The 27,674-nt window shown below is 46.7% G+C and overlaps 1 protein-coding gene across 2 annotated transcripts in view; it reads left to right on the top strand.

Annotated features, from left to right (window-relative positions):
* Nucleotides 1-27,674, top strand: part of LOC123482222 (forkhead box protein N3-like) — a 126,546-nt gene that overhangs the window by 37,708 nt on the left and 61,164 nt on the right. For both annotated transcript variants that reach the window (XM_045209088.1, XM_045209087.1), the window contains exon 3: nt 21,769-21,905. In XM_045209088.1, the coding sequence (XP_045065023.1) occupies nt 21,769-21,905 (137 nt within the window). The remainder of the gene's footprint in view (nt 1-21,768; nt 21,906-27,674) is intronic.

Raw genomic sequence — 27,674 nt, 5'->3', positions numbered from 1 at the left:
ATGAAGTCCAGGTGTGCCTCATGATGGGGCGCAGGTGTGCATAATGATGGTTGCCAGGTGTACATAATGATGGGTTGCTAGGACCGGTGGTTAGTAGACCGACGACATCGAGTGCCGGAGTGGGGGAGCGGGAGTAGACGTGACAATTTGGTTAAAAATAATGCCTAGGTTGTTTGCCCATATCGTGCAACCCTACGTGGCATTGTGGAAATTATCTCAAATTAGTGCAGGAAATGCAGAAATGGTGAAAATGCTGAATTTTTTGGGGGGGGTTGAAGTTGAATTGAACAGTATAAAACAATCAGAATGGAGAATGCTCCATTGAAATCACTTAAAATGTATGTGTTGCCAGCCTAGGATCACGCACTACTCATAAAGCAAATTTAGAACTTTTATTATTAAAAAACATCAAATACCGTCATACCGTCCAATTTTGTTTTACATACCGTGATATGATATTTTGGCCACCCAGCCCTACTATGTTCTATCCTCTAGACACTACCACTGTCTGAAAGGTGATCTTCACTAATTAGGATGAAATAGCTCATTAAACATAGCTAATAATCCTTAAAGCTCCATAATCTCTCTCTCTTTCGCTGTCCTCATCTTTCGATCTCTCTCTCTCTCTCTCTCTCTCTCTCTCTCTCTCTCATCTCCATATCTTCTGATTGCCCTGTCTCTCTCCTTCTCTTGCTCAACTTCCCTCTCCCTCTTTCTCCATCTCCCACAATAAGTTGGGTGAATTTTGGCCCATTCCTCCTGACAGAGCTGGTGTAACTGAGTCAGGTTTGTAGGCCTCCTTGCTCGCACACATTTTTTCAGTTCTGCCCACACATTAGGATTGAGGTCAGGGCTTTGTGATGGCCACTCCAATACCTTGACTTTGTTGTCCTTAAGCCATTTTGCCACAACTTTGGAAGTATGCTTGTGGTCATTGTCGATTTGGAAGACCCATTTGCGACCAAGCTTTAACATCCTGACTGATGTCTTGAGATGTTGCTTCAATATATCCACATAATTTTCCTTCCTCATGATGCCATCTATTTTGTGAAGTGCACCAGTCCCTCCTGCAGCAAAGTACCCCCACAGCATGATGCTGCCACCCTCGTGCTTCACAGTTGGGATGGTGTTCTTCGGCTAGCAAGCTCCCCCTTTTTCGTCCAAACATAACGATGGTCATTATTTACATTTTAGTCATTTAGCAGACGCTCTTATCCAGAGCGACTTACAGTTAGTGAGAGCATACATTTTTCATACTGGCCCCCCGTGGGAAACGAACCCACAACCCTGGCGTTGCAAGCACCATGCTCTACCAACTGAGCTACAGGGGACTATTATGGCCAAACAGTTATATTTTTGTTTAATCAGACCAGAGGACATTTCTCCAAAAAGTACGATCTTTGTCCCCATGTGCAGTTGCAAAACGTAGTCTGGCTTTTTTATGGCAGTTTTGGAGCAGTGGCTTCTTCCATGATGAGCGGCCCTTCAGGTTATGTCGATATAGGACTCGTTTTACTGTGGATATAGACTATTTTGTACCTGTTTCCTCCAGCATCTTCACAAGGTCCTTTGCTGTTGTTCTGAGATTGATTTGCACTTTTTGCAACAAAGTACGTTCATCTCTAGGAGACAGAACGTGTCTCCCTCCTGAGCGGTATGACGGCTGCGTGGTCCCATGGTGTTTATACTTGCGTACTATTGTTTGTACAGATGAACGTGGTACCTTCAGGCGTTTGGAAATTACTCCCAAGGATGAACCAGACTTGTGGAGGTCTACAATTCTTTTTCTGAGGTCTTGGCTGATTTCTTTTGATATTCTCATGATGTCAAGCAAAGAGGCACTGAGTTTGAAGGTAGGCCTTGAAATATATCCACAGGTACACCTCCAATTGACTCAAATGATGTCAATTAGCCTTTCAGAAGCTTCTAAAGCCATGACATCATTTTCTGTCACATTCAGACAGACGACCAGAGGACCACAATTGCGTCACACCAGAAAGTTTATTAAACTTAAGGGAAAAGGGAAGTAGGGAGTGAATGAAGGCTCCAGGGTAACAGGGATCCCGTCCAATGCGCTGGGTCTGTGCCTCCCAGTGGCAGCGATGCGTCCTATGAAGCCGGTGGTGGGTGGTCCAGAAGTCCTGGGGAGAGACACAGACACAACAGGGCGGAATGAAACCAGGCAGCAGTACAGTTCAAGGGGAAATCCAAAATACGTAGTAGCAAGGCAGAAGGCTGGTCAGAGTTACCGGGATTGGAAGAGTAGTCAGGAGTCGTAATGGCAGAAGCAGGTCTGGATCTCCTGAGGCAGAAAGAGTATCCAATAAACAGGCAGGTCCGGGGTCACAAAACCAGGGTGAGCCAGAAGCGCGAGCAAACAGGTTCCGGGTGTGAGCTTTGCAGACGATCTGACACCGGAGAGCTGAAAGACAGGGCCTTAAATACTGGGAGAGGTAGTGGGTAATGCAGCGCAGCTGGCAGAGTAATTAGAGCAGAGCAGAGCAGGGACAGGTGGAGCTAGTTAGGCTGAGTAGAGAGAGTGGTGAGCAGAGTGGAAGAAAATTAAGGTGGTAACCGGTGGAGTGAGAGGCCCATGACAGAACCCCCCAAGGGACGGCCCCAGAAGTCCCAAGAGCAACACCACGCCGGGCGGGAGGAGGAGCCGGAGGAGGGCTAGAACTCCTCCCGAACGGTCCGAGTGAACGTCCCTCATCCTCGGAGGAAGCCGAGGGCCGTGGGTCGGGAGATGGGACAGGTCCCGAGACAGGATCAGGCACAGGACAGGAAGCCGAGCGGGCCGGACGGTTAGGGACCCCTCTGGGGCGGCCCCTACGGATTGCAGGTTGATCAGGATGCCGTTGGTGGAAAGCGGTGATGAGAGTCCTATCCACAATCCGACTAGCTGGCACCCAGGTCCTTTCTTCAGGTCCATAGCCCTCCCAGTCAATGAGGTACTGGAGACCCCTACCCCTCCGTCTGGACCGAAGCAGGCGGCGGACGGTGTAAACCAGACCACCATCGAGCTTAGCCGTGGAGGAGGAGGACCAGGCGCAGCAGGGACCAGCGGACTCTCATGGATGGGCTTAATCTTAGACACATGGAAAGTGGGGTGCACCCTCAGGGAATTAGGCAGTTGGAGCCGGACAGCAGTTGGGCTAATCACTCTTATGATAGGGAATGGGCCAATGAACCGAGGTGCCAGCTTCTGCGACTCCACCCTGAGTGGCAGGTTCTTCGATGACAACCACACCCCCTTTGACCAACATGGTAGGTGGGAGCAGGAATTCTCCGACGGTTGGCCCCGGTAGTGCAGCTGGCAACGGACCTGAGGAGTGTGGCTCGGGCTTGTGACCAGGTGCGGCGACATCGACGGGCAAAAGCAAGTGCAGATGGGCAAGTAACCTCCCTCCTCCTGGCTGGCAAACAGAGGAGGCTGGTATCCATAAACACATTGGAAAGGGGACATACCGATGGCAGAGCAGGTCAGAGAATTGTGTGCGTACTCCACCCATGTCAATTGCTGCGACCAGGAGTGGGATTTGCGTGAAGTCATGCATCGCAGTGCCTTCTCGAGCTCCTGATTAGCCCGCTCTGACTGCCCATTGGATTGAGGATGGAATCCGGAAGTCAGACTGACTGTGGCTCCCAGCAGGTGACAGAACTCCCTTCCAAAAAGCGGAGGAGAATTGTGGACCACGGTCAGAAACAACATCCTTTGGCAGTCCGTGGATCCGGAAGACGTGTTCCAGGACCACCTGGGCGGTCTCCTTGGCGGTTGGGAGCTTGGGGAGGGGAATGAAGTGTGCCATCTTGCTGAAACGGTCAACGATGGTGAGAATGACGGTCATGCCACTTGAAGGGGGGCAGCCCCGTGACAAAGTCAAGGGCGATGTGAGACCAGGGACGTCTGGGCACAGGCAGGGGCTGCAGCAATCCGGCTGGGGGCTGGCAGGACGACTTGTGTTGGTTGCAGATGGGGCAGGGCTTGGACGAATTCCCGTACATCCTTCCTCAGAGAGGGCCACCAGAACCTCTGGGCGAGCAGGTTGTAAGTGCGGGTGGAGCCAGGGTGACAAGCTAGGCGGGAGTCATGTCCCCACTGAATGACCTGGGACCTCAGGTCTTCGGGGACAAAAAGGCGGTCAGCTGGGCAAGTGCTGGGACCTGGCTGGTTACGGAGAGCCTCCAGCACCTGTTCCTCAACAGCCCAGGTCAGAGCTGCAACGATGCAGGGACTTGGCAGAATCGACACAGGGTCCTTGGAGGGTGTCATCCTTCTGGAATTGACGGGAGAGGGCGTCTGGCTTGGTGTTGCGTGATCCAGGCCGGTATGACAGAGTGAAATTAAACCTGGTGAAGAACAGGGCCCAGCGGGACTGCCTGGAGTTCAACCGTTTGGCCGTGCGGATGTACTCCAAGTTCTTATGATCGGTCCAAACGAGAAATGGAATGGTGGACCCCTCCAGCCAGTGACGCCACTCCTCCAAGGCAAGCTTCACAGCCAGCAGCTCACGGTTCCCTATGTCGTAATTGCACTCAGAGGGGGACAACCGACGTGAGAAAAAGGCACAGGGATGGAGCTTCCTATCCTCCGCAGCCCACTGAGAAATCACAGCACCAACTCCCACATCCGAGGCGTCCACCTCCACAATGATTGCCGGTCCACATCAGGCATCTGGAGGATGGGAGCGGAGGTGAACCTCACCTTGAGGGTACTGAAGGCTTTGTCGGCTGCTGGGGTCCAGGTGAAGGGTTGCTTGGTGCTGGTTAGAGCAGTGAGAGGGGCAGCAACGGTACTGTAGTTCCGGATAAACTTCCTATAGAAGTTAGCAAACCCCAGAAACTGTTGCAGCTTCTTTCTGTTCTCCGGAACTGGCCATGAAGTGACTGCTGATACTTTGGCAGGATCCATTTGGATACTTCCCTCTGCCACTATGTACCCCAGGAAGGCCACTGTCTTGACGTGAAACTCACATTTCTCTGCCTTGGCGTGAGGGAATTCTCCAGAAGACGATGAAGGACTTGCTGGACATGGCGGGTGTGTTCAGACAGGTTTCTGGAGTAAATTAAGATGTCATCCAGGTAAACGAAGACAAACTTGTTTAACATGTCCCGCGGTACATCATTCACTAGAGCCTGGAACACAGCAGGAGCATTGGTGAGGCCAAAAGGCATAACCAGATACTCGTAGTGGCCTGTTGGTGTATTGAATGCGGTTTTCCATTCATCTCCCTCCCGGATCCGCACTAGGTGGTAAGCGTTTCTGAGATCCAACTTGGTAAAAACAGTGGCTCCCTGGAGCAACTCAAAAGCAGAGGTGAGCAGAGGCAGAGGGTACGGTTTTCACTGTGATGTCGTTGAGTCCCCTGTAGTCGATGCAGGGGCGAAGAGATCCGTCCTTCTTCCCCACAAAGAAGAAGCCAGCACCAGCAGGAGATGAAGATGAACGGATTAATCCTGCGGACAGCGAGCCATTGATGTAGTCCTCCATGGACTTTCTTTTCAGGAGCAGACAACGAATAAAAGACTGACCCCCTTGGAGGAGCTGTTCCAGGGAGGAGGTCGATGGCACAGTCGATGCACGGTCGGTGAGGGGGGCAGAGATGTGGCTCTTGCTTTGTTAAACACCTCCCTGAGACCATGGTAGCATTCTGGGGACATTGGAGAGGTCAGGAGCGGAGTTAGTAGGTACTGGCCGAGGGTCAGTGCGGCAGCAAGCAGGCAGGTTCGGTGGCAGTCCTCTCCCCACTCCCTGATCACCCCGGTCACCCAGTCGAGCTGAGGGTTGTGCCGGGCGGAGCCATGGGTAACCCAGGATGAGGGGGTTGGCCTGGAGAGGGGAGCAGGTGAAACTGGATAGTTTCTTGATGGTTTCCGGACAGACCCATCGAGACCGGGGCCGTGACATGAGTGACCGATCCGAGTAAGTGTCCGTCAGTGCCCGGGCAGGAATAGGAGGTGTCAAACGGAGGTTCTCCAGTCCCAGTTGGCGTGCCAGCTTGATGTCCATTATGTTGGCTTCGGCGCCAGAATCCACCAGAGCAGCCAGGGTGTGAGTTGAGTCAGAGAGGCGGAGGTGAACTTGCAGCAGGGGTTTGCGGTCGGAGGACTGGATGGTCATTGAACTCAACCGGACTCCCCCTACGCCCGGTGAGCTTCGGCCCTTTAAAGGGCAGGTTACCACACGATGTCCATCACCTCCACAATAGAGGCAGAGGTTTGAGGTACGCTGGCGCTCTGCAGGAGTGAGGGAGGCTCGCCCAATCTCCATGGCTCAGACTGATCAGGCTGACCTGGGTGAGTGGCAGTAGATGACAGGAGCCCAGTCGGATCTCTCCGAATGCCGGTAGTAGGTGGACCTTGGCGCCCCCTCTCACGGCACGACGGGTCTGTATCCTTCTGTCGATCCTGACAGTCAGTCGCGATGGCTTCATCAAGAGTGGAAGGCAGTTCATGGGGAGACCAACTCGTCCCTTGATATAGTCAGCCAAACTATGGAAGAACGCGTCCACCAACGATGGTGTGTTCCAAGAACTTCGTCTAGCCAGGGGTTCGGAAGTCGATGGAATGGTCTGCGACTGTACGTCTGCCTTGTCGAATACTGAACAGTTCACGAGACGCCTCTGCGGTGGGTGAATCCAGGTCAAACACCTTCAGCATCTCCTCAGCAAACAGGTCGAAGGTTGCACATGCGGGGGTTTGACGTTCGAACTCTGCTGTTCCCCAGAGTCGAGCTCGGCCCGTCCAGGTGAGTGATGGCATACCCAACTTTAGCCCCCTCCGTGGCGAAGGTCCTTGGCTGCAAGAGAACTGAAGTCGGCAGCTAGTCAGGAATGGCCGGACCTGGGTTGAATCGCCGTTGAACCGCTCCGGGGTTTCCAATCTTGGGTTCGAGCAGCGGCTGCAATGACCGGGGCAGGTAACTCGGGGCTGGGCTGGTGGGCAGACTGGCTGGGGTAAGGTTGGTGAGGAGTTGAATGATCATGGCGAGTTGTTGTTGCTGCTGCTGGAACTGCTGCTCATGCTCATCGGTTTCCATGTCGGGAAAGTGTGCGCTGAGTCCATAATGGTCAGATCGTACTGTCACGATTCAGACAGACGACCAGAGGACCACAATTGCGTCACACCAGAAAGTTTATTAAACTTAAGGGAAAAGGGAAGTAGGGAGTGAATGAAGGCTCCAGGGTAACAGGGATCCGTCCAATGCGCTGGGGTCTGTGCCCCCCAGTGGCAGCGATGCGTCCTATGAAGCCGGTGGTGGGTGGTCCAGAAGTCCTGGGGGGAGACACAGACACAACAGGGGCGGAATGAAACCAGGCAGCAGTACAGTTCAAGGAAATCCAAAATACGTAGTAGCAAGGCAGAAGGCTGGTCAGAGTTACCGGGATTGAAGAGTAGTCAGGAGTCGTAATGGCAGAAGCAGGTCTGGATCTCCTGAGGCAGAAGAGTATCCAATAAACAGGCAGGTCCGGGGTCACAAAACCAGGGTGAGCCAGAAGCGCGAGCAAACAGGTTCCGGGTGTGAGCTTTGCAGACGATCTGACACCGGAGAGCTGAAAGACAGGGCCTTAAATACTGGGAGAGGTAGTGGGTAATGCAGCGCAGCTGGCAGAGTAATTAGAGCAGAGCAGAGCAGGGACAGGTGGAGCTAGTTAGGCTGAGTAGAGAGAGTGGTGAGCAGAGTGGAAGAAAATTAAGGTGGTAACCCGGTGGAGTGAGAGGCCCATGACAATTTTCGGGAATTTTCCAAGCTGTTTAAAGGCACAGTCAATTTAGTGTATGTAAACTTCTGACCCACTGGAATTGTGATACAGAGAATTATAAGTGAAATAATCTGTCTGTAAACAATTGTTGGAAAAATTACTTGTGTCATGCACAAAGTAGATGTCCTAACCGACTTGCCAAAATGATAGTTTGTTAACAAGAAATGTGTGGAGTGGTTGAAAAACAAGTTTAAATGACTCCAACCTAAGTGTATGTAAACTTCCGACTTCAACTGTATATCACCAGTAGTATATTTACCGTTAATTCCTACAATTTCTAATCTACAATATTTGTTTGGTTATGGTAATTTCTGTTAATTCATTCAATATATTATTATTCCAGTCTTTTACCGTTCTCATTGTCAGAGTGGACACATTGTTTGCACAACCTATGCTACACTTGTGAGAAACACGATTTGGTTTATTTCATTCCATTTACGAGTTTTGTCAGTTTAGTCATTGTCTTTTATTTGGAGCGCTACTGTCAATGTTGAGTAATGAGGCGCACCTGATTACGCATCGAAGTAGCCTATAGGCTACCTGGCCTGCGCGCAAATGTAAGCATATAAATGTGCCCATTTGGGGATCTGATAGTATTTCTGATTGGCTTAACGCACCACCGCTAATGAGCTGTGGAGCTTCTCAAAGTAATTTCTTCTTCACCTCAAACAGCAAGCAAACTAAGTTTGATTTTACATCCATTGAGAATAACAATAGTTCCTCAATGTATTTGAAAAAGCTTTCCAGTTTTCTCCCTTTCGATAACCACTCAGCGTGAAGGGAAAAATGTTATGCTCTGATCCAGTGGAAACGTAATAAAATAGGCCTACCTGCTTTGCTCTTATCCCTTGCGCAAATAGCCTACAGCTGTGTCTGTCCTGAGCTCACTTGTGTGGAAAACTCTGAGGGCCCAGAATATTTTATACAATGTTGCAAGTTTGCTAGCACAAGCTTAGGGCTGGACCCAAGTTGATAGTTGATGCAATGTTTCAAGTTCCTTGCAGACAGGACATGCGTAGCCAATGTGATTTATAGGATATTTATTTTTATAAGGATATTGTCTGCAATGTTTTTATTTGTTGTCTTTATGTAGGCCATTTTTACATACAGTGGGGAAAAAAAGTATTTAGTCAGCCACCAATTGTGCAAGTTCTCCCACTTAAAAAGATGAGAGAGGCCTGTAATTTTCATCATAGGTACACGTCAACTATGACAGACAAATTGAGAATTTTTTTCTCCAGAAAATCACATTGTAGGATTTTTAATGAATTTATTTGCAAATGATGGTGGAAAATAAGTATTTGGTCACCTACAAACAAGCAAGATTTCTGGCTCTCACAGACCTGTAACTTCTTCTTTAAGAGGCTCCTCTGTCCTCCACTCGTTACCTGTATTAATGGCTCCTGTTTGAACTTGTTATCAGTATAAAAGACACCTGTCCACAACCTCAAACAGTCACACTCCAAACTCCACTATGGCCAAGACCAAAGAGCTGTCAAAGGACACCAGAAACAAAATTGTAGACCTGCACCAGGCTGGGAAGACTGAATCTGCAATAGGTAAGCAGCTTGGTTTGAAGAAATCAACTGTGGGAGCAATTATTAGGAAATGGAAGACATACAAGACCACTGATAATCTCCCTCGATCTGGGGCTCCACGCAAGATCTCACCCCGTGGGGTCAAAATGATCACAAGAACGGTGAGCAAAAATCCCAGAACCACACGGGGGGACCTAGTGAATGACCTGCAGAGAGCTGGGACCAAAGTAACAAAGCCTACCATCAGTAACACACTACGCCGCCAGGGACTCAAGTCCTGCAGTGCGAGACGTGCCCCCCTGTTTAAGCCAGTACATGTCCAGGCCCGTCTGAAGTTAGCTAGAGTACATTTCAAATCAAATCAAATCAAATTTTATTGGTCACATGCGCCGAATACAACAGGTGCAGACATTACAGTGAAATGCTTACTTACAGACCTTAACCAACAGTGCATTTATTTTTAACAAAAAAAGTAAAAATAAAACAACAACAAAAAAAGGTTGAGAAAAAAAGAGCTTGTGATTATGCATAAATAATTAACAGAGTAGCAGCAGCGTAAAAAGGATGGGGTGGGGGGGGCAGTGCAAATAGTCCGGGTAGCCATGATTAGCTGTTCAGGAGTCTTATGGCTTGGGGGTAGAAGCTGTTGAGAAGTCTTTTGGACCTAGACTTGGCACTCCGGTACCGCTTGCAGTGCGGTAGCAGGGAGAACAGTCTATGACTAGGGTGGCTGGAGTCTTTGACAATTTTGAGGGCCTTCCTCTGACACCGCCTGGTATAGAGGTCCTGGATGGCAGGAAGCTTGGCCCCAGTGATGTACTGGGCCGTACGCACTACCCTCTGGGATGATCCAGAAGAGGATTGGGAGAATGTCATATGGTCAGATGAAACCAAAATATAACTTTTTTGGTAAAAACTCAACTCGTCGTGTTTGGAGGACAAAGAATGCTGAGTTGCATCCAAAGAACACCATACCTACTGTGAAGCATGGGGGTGGAAACATCATGCTTTGGGGCTGTTTTTCTGCAAAGGGACCAGGACGACTGATCCGTGTAAAGGAAAGAATGAATGGGGCCATGTATCGTGAGATTTTGAGTGAAAACCTCCTTCCATCAGCAAGGGCATTGAAGGTGAAACGTGGCTGGGTCTTTCAGCATGACAATGATCCCAAACACACCGCCCGGGCAACGAAGGAGTGGCTTCGTAAGAAGCATTTCAAGGTCCTGGAGTGGCCTAGCCAGTCTCCAGATCTCAACCCCATAGAAAATCTTTGGAGGGAGTTGAAAGTCCGTGTTGCCCAGCGACAGCCCCAAAACATCACTGCTCTAGAGGAGATCTGCATGGAGGAATGGGCCAAAATACCAGCAACAGTGTGTGAAAACCTTGTGAAGATTTACAGAAAACGTTTGACCTGTGTCATTGCCAACAAAGGGTATATAACAAAGTATTGAGAAACGTTTGTTATTGACCAAATACTTATTTTCCACCATAATTTGCAAATAAAATCATAAAAAATCCTACAATGTGATTTTCAGGATTTTTTTCTCCTCATTTTGTCTGTCATAGTTGACGTGTACCTATGATGAAAATTACAGGCCTCTCTCATATTTTTAAGTGGGAGAACTTGCACAATTGGTGGCTGACTAAATTTTTTTTTCCCCACTGTAGTTGGCAATGGCAATAGAAGTTACTTTTTAGGTTTGTATCATTTTCATTTAGATTTTGATAGAATTTTGAATTTGAGATACGAAGACGTTATTATAAATAAAATGAATATTGTTCCACGAAAATGTGCATATGATAACGATAACTGGTATGCAGATCTGTAGAAATTGTAAGGTAAATTAGAAAAGGTTGCCGACTCCTCATGTAGCCTATTACCGGCAACTTCAGGAGAGTAGAAAGCCAGCAGGAGCGGGGGAAGGAAGGTCGGGTCAGGTTAATCCATTTTCTTTCTTCTGGTTATCTTGATCTCTGGCTCCCTCTTGAGTCATTTGTGTCTTATGTTATTAAACAGTTCGCTTAAATCATCAGACAAGCATCTAGTTGATTTTATTAAGACACATAGGGTGGTCGAAAGAACAGACAACTTTCGGTCAACCAATATGTTTTTTAGTCGGGGACTTCCGTAGTGTGTGCATATGTAGTGTACTGTATGTGAATATGTTTGGGTTTTGTTTGGGAGTGTCAATGTAGTGTGTGTGGGTGAGTGTGTATATGGTTTGTATATATAGTCTTGTGAGTGTGAGTAGGGTCAGTGCAAGATAGAGTCAGTGCAGATAGTTTGGGTACCATTATTTTACTATTTAGCATACTGTCTATTTAACAGTCTTATGGATTGGGGGTAAAAGCCTCGGAGCGTGTTGGTTCGAGAGCCGATGCTCTGGTACCGTTGGCAGGACAGTAGCAGATTGAACAGTCTATGGCTTGGGTGGCTGGAGTCTTTGCCAATTATTCGAGCCTTCCTCTGACCCGGCCTGATATAGAGGTCCTAGATGGCAGGGAGCTCTGGTATAGAGGTCCTAGATGGCAGGGAGCTCTGGTATAGAGGTCCTAGATGGCAGGGAGCTCGGCCCCAGTGATGTACTGGGCTGTCCTTACCACCCTCTGTAGCGCTTTGCAGTCAAGGGCGGTGCATTTACGATACCAAGCAGTGATGCAGCCAGTCAAGATGCCTCGATGTTGCAGCTGTAGAGCTTTTTGAGGATCCAAGGACCCATGCAAAATATTTTCAGCCTCCTGAGGGTAAAGAGGCGCTCTTCACGACTGTGCGGGTGTGTGTGGACCATGTTAGGTCCTTAGTGATGTGGACGCCAAAGAACTTGAAGCTCTCGACTGGCGCCACAACAGCCCTGTCATTGTGGATGGAGGCGTGCTCTCCCCTCTTTCTCCTATAGTCCACGATCAGCTCCTTGGTCTTACTGACATTTAGGGAGAGGTTTTTGTTGTCCTGGCACCCCACTGCTAAGTCTGACCTCCCTGTAGACTGAGTCATCACCGTTGGTGATCAGGCCTAGCACCGTCGTGTCTTCAGCAAACTTGATGATGGTGTTGGAATAAGCGTGGCCACGCAGTCGTGGGTGAACAGGGAGTACAGGAGGGGACTAAGCTCACACCCCTGAGGGGCCCCCGTGTTGAGGGTCAGTGCGGCGGAGGTGTTGTTGCCTACCCTCACCACCTGGGGCCGGCCCGTCAGGAAGTCAAAGATCCAGTTGCAGAGGGAGGGTTTCAGTCCCAGGGTCTCTAGCAGGGTGATGACCTTGGAGGTGGACTATAGTGTTGAACGCTGAGCTGTAGTCTATGAACAGCATTCTCACATAGTAAATTCCCCTCTTGTCCAGGTGGGAGAGAGCAATGTGAAGTGTAATTGAGTCGCTTTATTGGGGCGGTATGCAAATTGGAGTGGGTCTAGGGTGTCTGGGATGATTGTGTTGATGTGTGTCATGACCAGCCTTTCAAAGCACTTCATAATTACAGATGTGAGTGCTCCAGGGCGATAGTCATTTCGGCAGGTTACCTTAGAGCTCTTGGGAACAGGGACAATGGTGGTCAGCTTGAAACATGTTGGCATTACAGACTGGGACAAGGACAGATAAAAAATGTCTGTGAAGACACTTGCCAGATGGTCTGCGTATGCTTTGAGAACGCGCGCTGGCCTTGTGTTTGTTAACCTGTTTAAACTTTTTGCTGAAATCGGCCACGGAGAGTGAGATCACACAGTCATCAGAAAAAACAGGGGCTTTCACACGTGTTATATTCCTCGAAGCGAGCATAAAAGGCATTTAGCTCGTTAGGGATTTCTGCATCGCTGGGCAACTCAAGCACTACATTATGGACACGATATTAGGTTTCGATTGCCAAAGCATGTTTTCCCCACCTCTTTTCTCCGTCAATACTCCATATTCCTGAACGACATTTTGGATCACAGCTGAGAACTTCATTCCCTAAATGGTCACCAGATGGTGCCGCGATCGGTTCACTAGTTGTCTTGCAAAAAGTTGGTTTGTAATATGAGCATTATCCAATAGGCACTTTTTGAAATGACCTCCAAGAAATGCCACAAAGTTGTCAAAAGTGACACTCGAATCACAGAGAAAGATTAATTATGACCACTTCCTTTTGTTTGAATATTCGAGAAGGGTGTTGTTACAGCAAACAATGAATGAAAGCTAACTAATTACATGGGGGCTAACAGGCTAATATTAAATTTTTGTTGAAGGGGAAACAGAAAATGATTGACAGAATTAGTATTACAGATCATACAGTGTCGTTCAAAGTGAAAAATGCAGCATGTCCTCATTGGAGATCTGTTCTATGTAATGTTCTATCCCGACAACATTGACGCTCAATATATTTTTGTTCTCAGCCATATCTAAGCCATATTCAAAACTGAATTCAAGCCACATAGCCTACATTATTGAAATGGTATTTGTTTTGTTAGTTGACGTTGTAACGTTAGTTGCTAACTAGCTAGCTTTCTAACCAGGCTCCCGAGTTCACCTCTCGTTTGGCAGCCCAGCTATAGCACAAGTTGGCTAGCTGGCTAGCTAACTCATTGTACTTTGACAACATTGACCCTCACCATACTTCTTTGTTCAATTATCTCAGCCATATTCACAATTAAATTCAAGTAAGATTAACTAGCTACAGGCATGAGCTCAGCTATAAACATTAATTTTGTTGCATCAAATGACCTCTCCACCATAGCTGACTCAGTGAGCAAAGCCTGGCCATAGAAACCGTCCGTCACAGACAGATCTGGCTACCCATAGAGGACAGGTTGTGCTCACTCTGCCCTCAGAGAGAGGTCGAGACAGAGCATCACTTTCTCATACACGGCTAGAATTATGCAGACTTACAGGCAATTTTCTTCCCTAAAATGTAATACAAATACAAAGATTTTGAAACAAAAATAGATATCTATTGGGCAAAAAAAAAAAATTGTGCTATATTAGCTGCAAAATATGTAGCTTCCTGCCCGTAGGGACAGCCAGTGGAATGACTAACCAGGATAATGACATTGCTACCTGTGTCTTTCTCACTATGTAAATATTGTCATTATTTCTCCCTGTATTGTCTTGTTAATTGTTATTACTCGTTGAGTATTATTATTTTTCCTATTATTATCTATCTGCGTCATCACTGATTTTATATACAGTGCCTTCAGAAAGTGTTCATACCCCTTGACTTTATCCACATTTTGTTGTGTTACAGCCTAAATTCTGAATGGATAAAATTAAATACAATCTCACCCATCTACACACAAAACCCCATAATGACAAAGTGAAAACATGTTTTTAGACATTTTTGCAAATTTCTTGAAAATTCAATACAGAAATATGTTATTTACATAAGTATTCACACCCCTGAGTCAATACATGTTAGAATCACCTTTGGCAGTGATTACAGCTGTGAATCTTTCTGGGTATGTCTCTAAGAGCTTTCCACACCTGGATTGTGCAACATTTGTCTTATAAGTACTGCATTTCATGGTCTGATACGGTCTGTGACTTAATCTGAGATATGGTCTTGGAGAAGCAGCCCCACTGATGGAAAGCTGACAGAATAATTAGGAGTGTGTGTATGTGTGTGGTGTGAGTATGTGGTGTGTGTGTGGTGTGTGTGTATGTGGTGTGTGTGGTGTGTGTGTGTGTGTATGTAGTGTGTGTGTGTGTGGTGTGTGTGTATGTAGTGTGTGTGTGTGTGTGTGTGTGTGTGTGTGTGTGGTGTGTGTGTCTGAGCCTAAAAATATGTCCTGATGTGAAATGTTATGAGAACATGCGTTTGTGTGTGTGTGTGTGTGTGTGTGTGTGTGTGTGGGTGGGTGCGCACATACAGTGGAGAGAACAAGTATTTGATACGCTGCCGATTTTGCAGGTTTTCCTACTTACAAAGCATGTAGAGGTCTGTAATTTTTATCATAGGTACACTTCAACTGTGAGAGACGGAATCTAAAACAAAAATCCAGAAAATCACATTGTATGATTTTTAAGTAATTAATTTGCATTTTATTGCATGACATAAGTATTTGATCACCTACCAACCAGTAAGAATTCCGGCTCTCACAGACCTGTTAGTTTTTCTTTAAGAAGCCCTCCTGTTCTCCACTCATTACCTGTATTAACTGCACCTGTTTGAACTCGTTACCTGTATAAAAGACACCTGTCCACACACTCAATCAAACAGACTCCAACCTCTCCACAATGGCCAAGACCAGAGAGCTGTGTAAGGACATCAGGGATAAAATTGTAGACCTGCACAAGGCTGGGATGGGCTACAGGACAATAGGAAAGCAGCTTGGTGAGAAGGCAACAACTGTTGGCGCAATTATTAGAAAATGGAAGAAGTTCAAGATGACGGTCAATCACCCTCGGTCTGGGGCTCCATGCAAGATCTCACCTCGTGGGGCATCAATGATCATGAGGAAGGTGAGGGGTCAGCCCAGAACTACATGGCAGGACCTGGTCAATGACCTGAAGAGAGCTGGGACCACAGTCTCAAAGAAAACCATTAGTAACACACTACGCCGTCATGGATTAAAATCCTGCAGCGCACGCAAGGTCCCTCTGCTCAAGCCAGTGCATGTCCAGTCCCATCTGAAGTTTGCCAATGACCATCTGGATGATCCAGAGGAGGAATGGGAGAAGGTCATGTGGTCTGATGAGACAAAAATAGAGCTTTTTGGTCTAAACTCCACTCGCCGTGTTTGGAGGAAGAAGAAGGATGAGTACAACCCCAAGAACACCATCCCAACCGTGAAGCATGGATGTGGAAACATCATTCTTTGGGGATGGTTTTCTGCAAAGGGGACAGGACAACTGCACTGTATTGAGGGGAGGATGGATGGGGCCATGTATTGCGAGATCTTGGCCAACAACCTCCTTCCCTCAGTAAGAGCATTGAAGATGGGTCGTGGCTGGGTCTTCCAGCATGACAACGACCCGAAACACACAGCCAGGGCAACTAAGGAGTGGCTCCGTAAGAAGCATCTCAAGGTTCTGGAGTGGTCTAGCCAGTCTCCAGACCTGAACCCAATAGAAAATCTTTGGAGGGAGCTGAAAGTCTGTATTGCCCAGCGACAGCCCCGAAACCTGAAGGATCTGGAGAAGGTCTGTATGGAGGAGTGGGCCAAAATCCCTGCTGCAGTGTGTGCAAACCTGGTCAAGACCTACAGGAAACGTATGATCTCTGTAAGTGCAAACAAAGGTTTCTGTACCAAATATTAAGTTCTGCTTTTCTGATGTATCAAATACTTATGTCATGCAATAAAATGCAAATTAATTACTTAAAAATCATACAATATGATTTTCTGGATGTGTGTTGCTATGCCATTACCTGTCCATCTCATTGGGTTTTCTTCACTAGATGTTACAGGAAATGAGAAATCCTCAATGCATCACTTCCTCTCTACCTCTTCCTGTATCATCCCTTCCTCCCTACCTCTCCCTGTATCATCCCTTCCTCCCTACCTCTTCCTGTATCATCCCTTCCTCTCTACCTCTCCCTGTATCATCCCTTCCTCTCCCTGTATCATCCCTTCCTCCCTACCTCTCCCTGTTTCATCCCTTCCTCCCTACCTCTCCCTGTATCATCCCTTCCTCTCTACCTCTGCCTGTAGCAAACTGCTGACACTATCGTATAGGGACCATAAAACACATACTTCAGCAACGTCAGCAAGACAAAGGAGCTGATCGTGGACTACAGGAAACGGAGGACCAAGCACGTCCCCATCCACATCCACAAGGCTGTTGTGGAATAGGTCGAGAGCTTCAAGTTCCTCTGTGTCCACATCACTAAGGAACTATCATGGTCCACATACACCAACACAGTCGTGAAGAGGGCACGACAACGCCTCATACCCCTCAGGAAGCTGAAAAGATTTGGCATGGGCCCTCAGAACCTCAGAACCTCAAAAAGTTATACAGTTGCACCATTTAGAGCATATTGACTGGCTGCCTCACTGTTTGGCAACTGTTTGGCATCCGAACGCAGCCCAGTACATCACTGGGGCCGAGCTCCCTGCCATCCAGGACCTCTATACCAGGTGGTGTCAGAGGAAGGCCCTAAAAATTGTCAGACTCCTGCCACCCAAGTCATAGACTGTTCTCTCTGCTACCGAACGACAAGTGGTACCGATGCACCAAGTCTGGAACCAACAGGACCCTGACCGGCTTCTACCCCCAAGCTGTATTTATATTTGTATTTATTATGGATCCCCATTAGTTCCTGCCAAGGCAGCAGCTACTCTTCCTGGGGTCCAGCAAAAATTAAGGTAATTGCTGTTTAGCTGTAAGACTGTTAAATAGTTAGTTAGATAGTTTACGTGTGTATACAGTGAGGGAAAAAAGTATTTGATCCCCTGCTGATTTTGTATGTTTGCCCACTGACAAAGAAATGATCAGTCTATAATTTTAATGGTAAGTTTATATGAACAGTGAGAGACAGAATAACAACAAAAAAATCCAGAAAAACGCATGTCAAAAATGTTATAAATTGATTTGCATTTTAATGAGGGAAATAAGTATTTGACACCATCTCAATCAGAAAGATTTCTGGCTCCCAGGTGTCTTTTATACAGGTAACGAGCTGAGATTAGGAGCACACTCTTAAAGGGAGTGCTCCTAATCTCAGCTTGTTACCTGTATAAAAGACACCTGTCCACAGAAGCAATCAATCAATCAATCAGATTCCAAACTCTCCACCATGGCCAAGACCAAAGAGCTCTCCAAGGATGTCAGGGACAAGATTGTAGAGGCTGGAATGGGCAGCTTGGTGAGAAGCTGACAACAGTTGGTGCGATTATTCGCAAATGGAAGAAACGCAAAATAACTGTCAATCTCCCTCGGCCTGGGGCTCCATGCAAAATCTCACCTCGTGGAGTTGCAATGATCATGAGAACTGTGAGGAATCAGCCCAGAACTACACGGGAGGATCTTGTCAATGATCTCAAGGCAGCTGGGACCATAGTCACCAAGAAAACAATTGGTAACACACTACTCCGTGAAGGACTGAAATCCTGCAGCGCCCGCACGGTCCCCCTGCTCAAGAAAGCACATATACAGGCCCGTCTGAAGTTTGCCAATGAGCATCTGAATGATTCAGAGGAGAACTGGGTGAAAGTGTTGTGGTCAGATGAGACCAAAACGGAGCTCTTTGGCATCAACTCAACTCACCGTGTTTGGAGGAGGAGGAATGCTGCCTATGACCCCAAGAACATGGAGGTGGAAACATTATGCTTTGGGGGTGTTTTTCTGCTAAGGGGACAGGACAACTTCACCGCATCAAAGGGACGATGGACGGGGCCATGTACCATCAAATCTTGGGTGAGAACCTCCTTCCCTCAGCCAGGGCATTGAATGGGTCGTGGATGGGTATTCCAGCATGACAATGACCCAAAACACACGGCCAAGGCAACAAAGGAGTGGCTCAAGAAGAAGCACATTAAGGTTCTGGAGTGGCCTAGCCAGTCTCCAGACCTTAATCCCATAGAAAATCTGTGGAGGGAGCTGAAGGTTCGAGTTGCCAAACATCAGCATCGAAACCTTAATGACTTGGAGAAGATCTGCAAAGAGGAGTGGAACAAAATCCATCCTGAGATGTGTGCAAACCTGGTGGCCAACTACAAGAAACGTCTGACCTCTGTGATTGCCAACAAGGGTTTTGCCACCAAGTACTAAGTCATGTTTTGCAGAGGGGTCAAATACTTATTTCCCTCATTAAAATGCAAATCAATTTATAACATTTTTGACATGTGTTTTTCTGGATTTTTGTTTTGTTATTCTGTCTCTCACTGTTCAAATAAACCTACCATTAAAATTATAGACTGATCATGTCTTTGTCAGTGAGCAAACGTACAAAATCAGCAGGGGATCAAATACTTTTTTCCCTCACTGTAGACAAGTTATCATTACTCATTGTGTATTTATTCCTTGTGTTATAGTTTTTCAATGTTTTGTACTATTTCAAAAACATGTATCTCTGCATTGTTGGAAAGGGCATTTCACTGTTAGTCTACACCTGTTGATTACGATGCATTTGACAAGTAAAATGTGATTTGATTTGACATACGCACACACACACTCACGCACACGCGCGCGCACGTACGCACGCACGCACGCACGCACGCACGTACACATCCAGTAACAGGGAAAGCATCGGTTCCCAAGCAGAGTGTATAGAGCTTAGAGCTATATAGAGTAGAACCCCCCCTCAAGGTCCGAACAAGCCCCCCATGGGGCAGAGAGAAAAATTGGAAGTTTTATAGCTAATCTCATTATATTTTACACATTTTTTCTTTAGGCTGAGAGAAAATGTTGCTGTTTTAGATCTCAGGGATTCTTGAAAGACGGGACAATCTCAACAAGTGTTTAAAGGCCTTTGATTGTATAATTCTAACATTATATTATTCAAAATATGTAATACAAATCTCCAAACTTATTTTTGTTTTGTTTTATGGCAATATTAAATGCTCCAGGGCTAATTTCGTTAGCATTTTGGCATGTTTTTCTAGATTTAGAACATAAAACAACATAAAAAAAAAAAACATTATCTATTAGATCTATCACAGCAAATACTTCATTTCTTTAAGCAGATGTTGCACAACAGTGCTTACAATATTTTTTTCAGAATGAGATTGAACATTCTGCCTGAATGCCAAGCGTCACGTCTGGAGGAAACCAGGCACCGCTCATCACCTGGCCAATACCATCCCTACGGTGAAGCATGGTGGTGGCAGCATCATGCTGTGGGGATGTTTTTCAGTGGCAGGTACTGGGAGACTAGTCAGGATCGAGGGAAAGATTAACAGATCAAAGTACAGAGAGATCCTTGATGAAAACCTGCTCCAGATCGCTCAGGACCTCAGACTGGGGTGAAGGTTCACCTTCCAACAGGACAATGACCCTAACCACACAGCCAAGACAACGCAGGAGTGGCTTTAGGACAAGTCTCTGAATGTCCTTGAATGGCCCAGCCAGAGCCCAGACTTGAACCCGATCTAACATCTCTGGAGAGACCTGAAAATAGCTGTGCAGCAACACTCCCCATCCCACCTGGCAGAGCTTGAGAGGTTCTGCAGAGAAGAATGGGAGAAACTCCCCAAATACAGGTGTGCCACGCTTGTAGCGTCATACCCAAGACGACTCGAGGCTGTAATCGCTGCCAAAGGCACTTCAACAAAGTACTGAGTAAATGGTCTGAATACTTATGTAAATAAAGTATTTCTGTTTATTATATGTAATAAATGTGTAAACATTTCTAAAAACCTGTTTTCACTTTATCATTATGGTGTATTGTGTGTAGATTGATGAGTAAAAAATTTATTTAATCAATTTTAGAATAAGGCTGTAACGTAACAAAATGTGGAAAAAGTGAAGTGGTCTGAATATTTTCCGAATGCAATGCACATGACATATTAACTCAGAGCTTTAATATCCAAAGCAATTATTACCTTGGTCAGTGACATTGCATTCTGTGGTGGCAAGCTAAAGGAGCTAGCTGGTTAAGTAGCTGTTTTGGTTAGCTCGGTGAAAACTATTTTCCGGATTGACTGACCTTCATGTGTTAAAGTAATGATGGACTGTCGTTTCTCTTTGCTTATTTGAGCTGTTCTTGCCATACTATGGACTTGGTCTTTTACGAAATAGGGCTGTCTTCTGTATACCACCCCTACCTTGTCACAACACAACTGATAGGCTCAAACGCATTAAGAAGGAAAGAAATTCCACAAATTAACTTTTAACAAGGCGCGCCTGTTAATTGAAATGCATTCCAGGTGACTACCTCATGAAGCTGGTTGAGAGAATGCCAAGAGTGTGCAAAGCTGTCATCAAGGCAAAAAGGTGACTACTTTGAAGAATCTCAAATATAAAATATATTTTGATTTGTTGAACACTTTTTTGGTTGCTACATGATTCCATATGTGTTATTTCATAGTTTTGATGTCTTCACTATTATTCTACAATGTAGAAAATAATAAAAATTAATAAAAACCCTGGAATGAGTAGGTGTGTCCAATCGTTTGACTGGTACTATATATTATAATACATGAGTTTTCTGTATGGGGAGGGAAAGGAAGGGGGAGGCAAGGAAGTGTGTGTGTGTGTGTGGTCTCGTTAAGTGTCTGTGGGACTCTCTTTCTGTGTTCTCATCTACTGTTCAATAATATGCAAGTAAATGCATCATTTACTGACCTCACAATGGCCAATGGCGACTCTTGTTATTGTGAATCTTTAAAAACAAATGTTCATTCCACTATTGCTCTCTCTCGCACTGTATCATATGTGTGTGTTACTGACTCCCTCTCCCTCTCTCTCTCTCTCTCTCTCTCTCTCTCTCTCTCTCTCTCTCTCTCTCTCTCTCTCTCTCTCTCTCTCTCTCTCTCTCTCTCTCTCTCTCTCTCTCTCTCTCTCTCTCTCTCTCTCTCTCTCTCTCTCTCTCTCTCTCTCTCTCTCTCTCTCTCTCTACAGAGCATTGGGAAAGGGTCCTTGTGGTGTATAGATCCTGAGTACAGGCAGAATTTGATTCAGGCTTTGAAAAAGACACCTTACCACCCTCACGCCCAGGTCTTCTCAACACCCCCTACCTCTCCTCAGGCATATCAGAGGTAAGACACACACTTATGCAAGCTCACAAACATACACACACACCATGTTTTCAGTTAGGAAAATGTTGCGCCAGACATTTGACCAGCAGCAATTAAATTTACCAGACATTTGAGAAATTGACCAGGCCCATTAGCATTGGGTACGTAACCTCATTAGGGCGTCCACCCACAATGCTCAGAATGACATTTCGATTATGGTAATTCATATTAACAGAACATGCAAGTCGAGGATGCGCGGTCCTTCTTATCGAATTCTGATACACACTTTGAAGATGTTAGAATAATAGTCCACATTTACCTCAGCCATCAAGACGAGGAACAAACAGCAGAATCACTAGCCTATGTCAATCTACTATTTTAAATTTTTTAAATTTTAGTCATTTAGCAGACGCTCTTATCCAGAGCGACTTACATTTTACATATCCTGAGTGCATACATAAAAAATATACAAAAATCATACTGGCCCCCCCGTGGAAATCGAACCCACAACCCTGGCGTTGCAAGCGCCATGCTCTACCAACTGAGCTACACGGGACTACATAGTAGAAAAGTTGACCTATTCTATTTGTCAGCTTGTCGAGAAATAAAAAGCCTTTTCCCAACCGACTCTGGGACAGTTGTGGGACGATAGATCCTAAATTCATACCACCAGCAGGCCTAGGCGAGATAAAAAAATTAAACGTTAAAAAGCAATGAGTCTGATGCAACAGATCAGAACGTTGAGCTTAAAATGTTGCAAAACTATTATTTCTTCACATTATAAGTGCAGCAATGCGCACAAGCAGGAAAACACCGTTGTCAAGCAGGAAAACACCGTTGTCAAGCAGGGAAACACCGTTGTCAAGCAGGAAAACACCGTTGTCAAGCAGGAAAACACCGTTGTCAAAAGCGCACCGCAGGTGCGAGCGGTTTCATGTGACAGAGAGGAAATATCTGTTCCAAATTTTTAAGTTCCTTTGGCTACTGGACAGTGAAAGAAAGTTAACCTAAAATAATTGTCTCCACGGATATGGTCTGATTTTGGCTAGGCTACTTTGAAGCAAGGTAAAACATGCTGTCACGCCCTGGCTCTGGGACTCTGTTATGTTGAGCCAGGGTGTGTTGTTTCTATGTGTTTTGTGTTATAGGTTTATTATCTAGCTCTTGTGTTTCTGTGTTGGCCGGGGTGGTTCTCAATCAGAGGCAACGAGTATCAGCTGTTGCTTGTTGTCTCTGATTGGGAACCATACTTAGGCAGCCTGTTTGCCACAGTGTTTTGTGGGATCTTGTTCCGTGTATGGTTAGTGTCTGTTACCAAGGACGTCACGTATCGTTTTGTTGTTTTGTTCGTGTGGTACTCTAATAAAATAAGTATGTTCGCAAATCACGCTGCGCATTGGTCCACTGTGTTCGACGAACGTGACAGAAGATCCCACCAAAACTGGACCAAGCAGCGTGTCCAGGAGCCAACGCCAGAGGTAACTCTAGCGGATATCCACCTCGACTGGGTCAAGCAGCGTGTCCAGGAGCCAACGCCAGAGGTAACTCTAGCGGATATCCACCTCGACTGGGTCAAGCCGCGTGAGGAGGAGAGAGGTTGGACTTGGGAGCAGAGGATGGAGAGTCTGGCAAGAGCCATGGAGGCCATATCCACGGGGGAGAGACAAACCCCAAAAAAATTTAGGGGGGGCTCACACCGTGGACGACGGGGCTGCTGGAGGCAGATAAGGGGCGAGTTAGTGGACGAGGAGAGAAGGCCACCGGGTTACGGGAGCCATTGGCGAGTAGAGGGAAGGAAAATGTAGAGGCACGGCGAGAGGTACTGAGGTGGGTTGCCAGTCCGGTCCGGCCCGTTCCTGATCCCCGGGTAAGGCCAGTGGTGTGTGTTCCCAGTGCGGTCCGGCCTGTTCCTGTCCCTCGCACCAAGCCTATGGTGCGCATCGTCAGCCCGGTCCGGCCCGTTCCTGCTCCCTGCACCAAGCCAGGTGTGCGCGTCGTCAGCCTGGTCTGGCCCGTTCCTGATCCCCGGGTAAGGCCAGTGGTGCGCGTCGTCAGCCCTGTCCGGCTCGTTCCTGCTCCCCGCACCAAGCCTGTGGTGCGCTTCGTCAGCCCGGTTCGGCCCGTCCCTGCTCCCCGCACCAAGCCTGTGGTGCGCGTCGTCAGCCCGGTCCGGCTCGTTCCTGCTCCCCGCACCAAGCCTGTGGTGCGCGTCGTCAGTCCGGTCCGGCTCGTTCCTGCTCCCCGCACCAAGCCTGTGGTGCGCGTCATCAGTCCGGCACAGCCCGTGCCTGGGTCACCGGTGCCTGGTCAGGTCAGCTGCTCCACATCGGAGCCTAAGCATTCCGCTCCACCGATGTCCAGTCCAGCTCCAGCCAGCGGGGCCAGACCGGACCAGGGGCGCTACGGAGGGTGGTGGTCAAGCCCGGAGCCGAATTTTTTTTCCAGAAAATCACATTGTAGGATTTTTAATGAATTTATTTGCAAATGATGGTGGAAAATAAGTATTTGGTCACCTACAAACAAGCAAGATTTCTGGCTCTCACAGACCTGTAACTTCTTCTTTAAGAGGCTCCTCTGTCCTCCACTCGTTACCTGTATTAATGGCACCTGTTTGAACTTGTTATCAGTATAAAATACACCTGTCCACAACCTCAAACAGTCACACTCCAAACTCCACTATGGCCAAGACCAAAGAGCTGTCAAAGGACACCAGAAACAAAATTGTAGACCTGCACCAGGCTGGGAAGACTGAATCTGCAATAGGTAAGCAGCTTGGTTTGAAGAAATCAACTGTGGGAGCAATTATTAGGAAATGGAAGATATACAAGACCACTGATAATCTCCCTCGATCTGGGGCTCCACGCAAGATCTCACCCCGTGGGGTCAAAATGATCACAAGAACGGTGAGCAAAAATCCCAGAACCACACAGGGGGACCTAGTGAATGACCTGCAGAGAGCTGGGACCAAAGTAACAAAGCCTACCATCAGTAACACACTACGCCACCAGGGACTCAAATCCTGCAGTGCAGACGTGTCCCCCTGCTTAAGCCAGTACATGTCCAGGCCCGTCTGAAGTTTGCTAGAGTGCATTTGGATGATCCAGAAGAGGATTGGGAGAATGTCATATGGTCAGATGAAACCAAAATAGAACCTTTTGGCCTAGCCAGTCTCCAGATCTCAACCCCATAGAACATATTTGGAGGGAGTTGAAAGTCCGTGTTGCCCAGCGACAGCCCCAAAACATCACTGCTCTAGAGGAGATCTGCATGGAGGAATGGGCCAAAATACCAGCAACAGTGTGTGAAAACCTTGTGCAGACTTACAGAAAACGTTTGACCTGTGTCATTGCCAACAAAGGGTATATAACAAAGTATTGAGAAACTTTTGTTATTGACCAAATACTTATTTTCCACCATAATTTCCAAATAAATTCATTAAAAATCCTACAATGTGATTTTCTGGAATCACTTTTCCTCATTTTGTCTGTCATAGTTGACGTGTACCTATGATGAAAATTACAGGCCTCTCTCATCTTTTTAAGTGGGAGAACTTGCACAATTGGTGGCTGACTAAACACTTTTTTCCCCCACTGTATATGTAGTAAAACATTCAAGTATATGTTTTCAAAATGCATACTGCCTCCAGCTCATTGTAAAGTGGCCTGCCTTCCGTTACCTATGCATTTGCCGTTTGAGGTGATGTAGCAGCAGCTCTCTCGCTGAAATGCTCTGTATCTGTATGCTGTACGCGTGTGTTAAATAAGATACATAATGAATATACACACGCGTCAATTGAATACCACAAAATTATGTAAATGAACCTATAGACCGATAAGACCATTCAAATGTATTTCCATGGACCCGTGTTTCCACCAGTCAAGAGGCTAAATTATTTCACTATATCATTTTTTCTTCTTCTCCCGGACAATTGGCCGGGCGCCAATTATATTTATTGACTTTTCAATTTTTTCATCCTGCCAAAAGCCAGCTATTACCGGTTAATGGAAAACCTGACACACACACACACACACACACACACACACATTCTGGCATTGTCAGAAATCCTGCTACTACACACACAGTTTGAACTATCACAACACTCCATTCAAGGACATCCCCTATACTAGGACATCCCCTATACTTGGACATCCCCTATACTAGGACATCCCCTATATTAGGACATCCCCTATACTAGGACATCCCTTATACTAGGACATCCCCTATACTAGGACATCCCCTATACAAGGACATCCCCTATACTAGGACATCCCCTATACTAGGACATCCCCTATACTAGGACATCCCCTATACTAGGACATCCCTTATACTAGGACATCCCCTATACTAGGACATCCCCTATACTAGGACATCCCCTATACTAGGACATCCCTTATACTAGGACATCACTTATACTAGGATATCCCCTATACTAGGACATCCCCTATACTAGGACATCCCTTATACTAGGACATCCCCTATACTAGGACATCCCCTATACTAGGACATCCCCCATACTAGGACATCCCCTATACAAGGACATCCCCTATACTAGGACATCCCCTATACTAGGACATCCCTTATACTAGGACATCCCCTATACTAGGACATCCCCTATACTAGGACATCCCTTATATTAGGACATCCCTTATACTAGGACATCCCTTATACTAGGACATCCCCTATACTAGGACATCCCTTATACTAGGACCTCCCCTATATTAGGACATCCCCTATACTAGGACATCCCCTATACAAGGACATCCCCTATACTAGGACATCCCCTATACTAGGACATCCCTTATATTAGGACATCCCTTATACTAGGACATCCCTTATACTAGGACATCCCCTATACAAGGACATTTACATTTTACATTTACGTCATTTAGCAGACACTCTTATCCAGAGCGACTTACAGTTAGCACATACATTATGTTATCGAACCCACAACCCTGGCGTTGCAAACGCCATGCTCTACCAACTGAGCTACATCCCCTGCCGGCCATTCCCTCCCCTACCCTGGACGACGCTGGGCCAATTGTGCGTCGCCCCATGGGTCTCCCGGTCGCGGCCGGACATCCTCTATACTAGGACAACCCCTATACTAGGACATCCCTTATATTAGGACATCCCTTATACTAGGACATCCCTTATACTAGGACATCCCCTATACAAGGACATCCCCTATACTAGGACATCCCCTATACTAGGACATCCCCTATACTAGGACATCCCCTATACTAGGATACATAAAGACCTCACCCCAGGCATATTAAAGGTAAAAGGAAGACAGATGAGTAGCTAGTGATTCACCCTAACATGTCGACCCCATGCCTGGTCTCCCCTTCCCATCACATGACACCCTTCTGTGGGCTGGTTAACACCGCTGCCTCAGGCCACACCAGGCCACACGAGAGAGAGAGTCAGTGTAAAAAAAGTCAGATAATGGAAAGAGAGAGTGAGACAGAGAGAGCTAATCAGTGCTTTACTCAATCTCTCTCTCTCCTCTTTGGTTCTCTGTGGTGTGTCCACTGATGTGGAGAGCCGAGTGGTGTGTGTGTGTGTGTGTGTGTGTCTCAACTGAGGTTTTAAGCAGATCACAGTGTTTGTGTGTCCAGTCCACTGTAGAACAGAACAGAGCAGAGCAGAGTTAGTCAAGAGTCTAGGGTAGCTGTGGCAGCTGAGTGTGCAGGACACATTAGTGGCTCTACTGTAAAACCCAAAACGGCACATCATCCTTAACAAAGGATATGGAAAAAAATGGGTGGTCAGGAAGAAAGAGAGAGAGAG

The sequence above is a fragment of the Coregonus clupeaformis genome, chromosome 29 (assembly GCF_020615455.1).
Source record: "Coregonus clupeaformis isolate EN_2021a chromosome 29, ASM2061545v1, whole genome shotgun sequence".
Lineage (NCBI taxonomy): Eukaryota > Metazoa > Chordata > Actinopteri > Salmoniformes > Salmonidae > Coregonus > Coregonus clupeaformis.
Note: the sequence above shows the minus strand (reverse complement) of the source record. Positions and strands in the feature narration are given on the sequence as shown.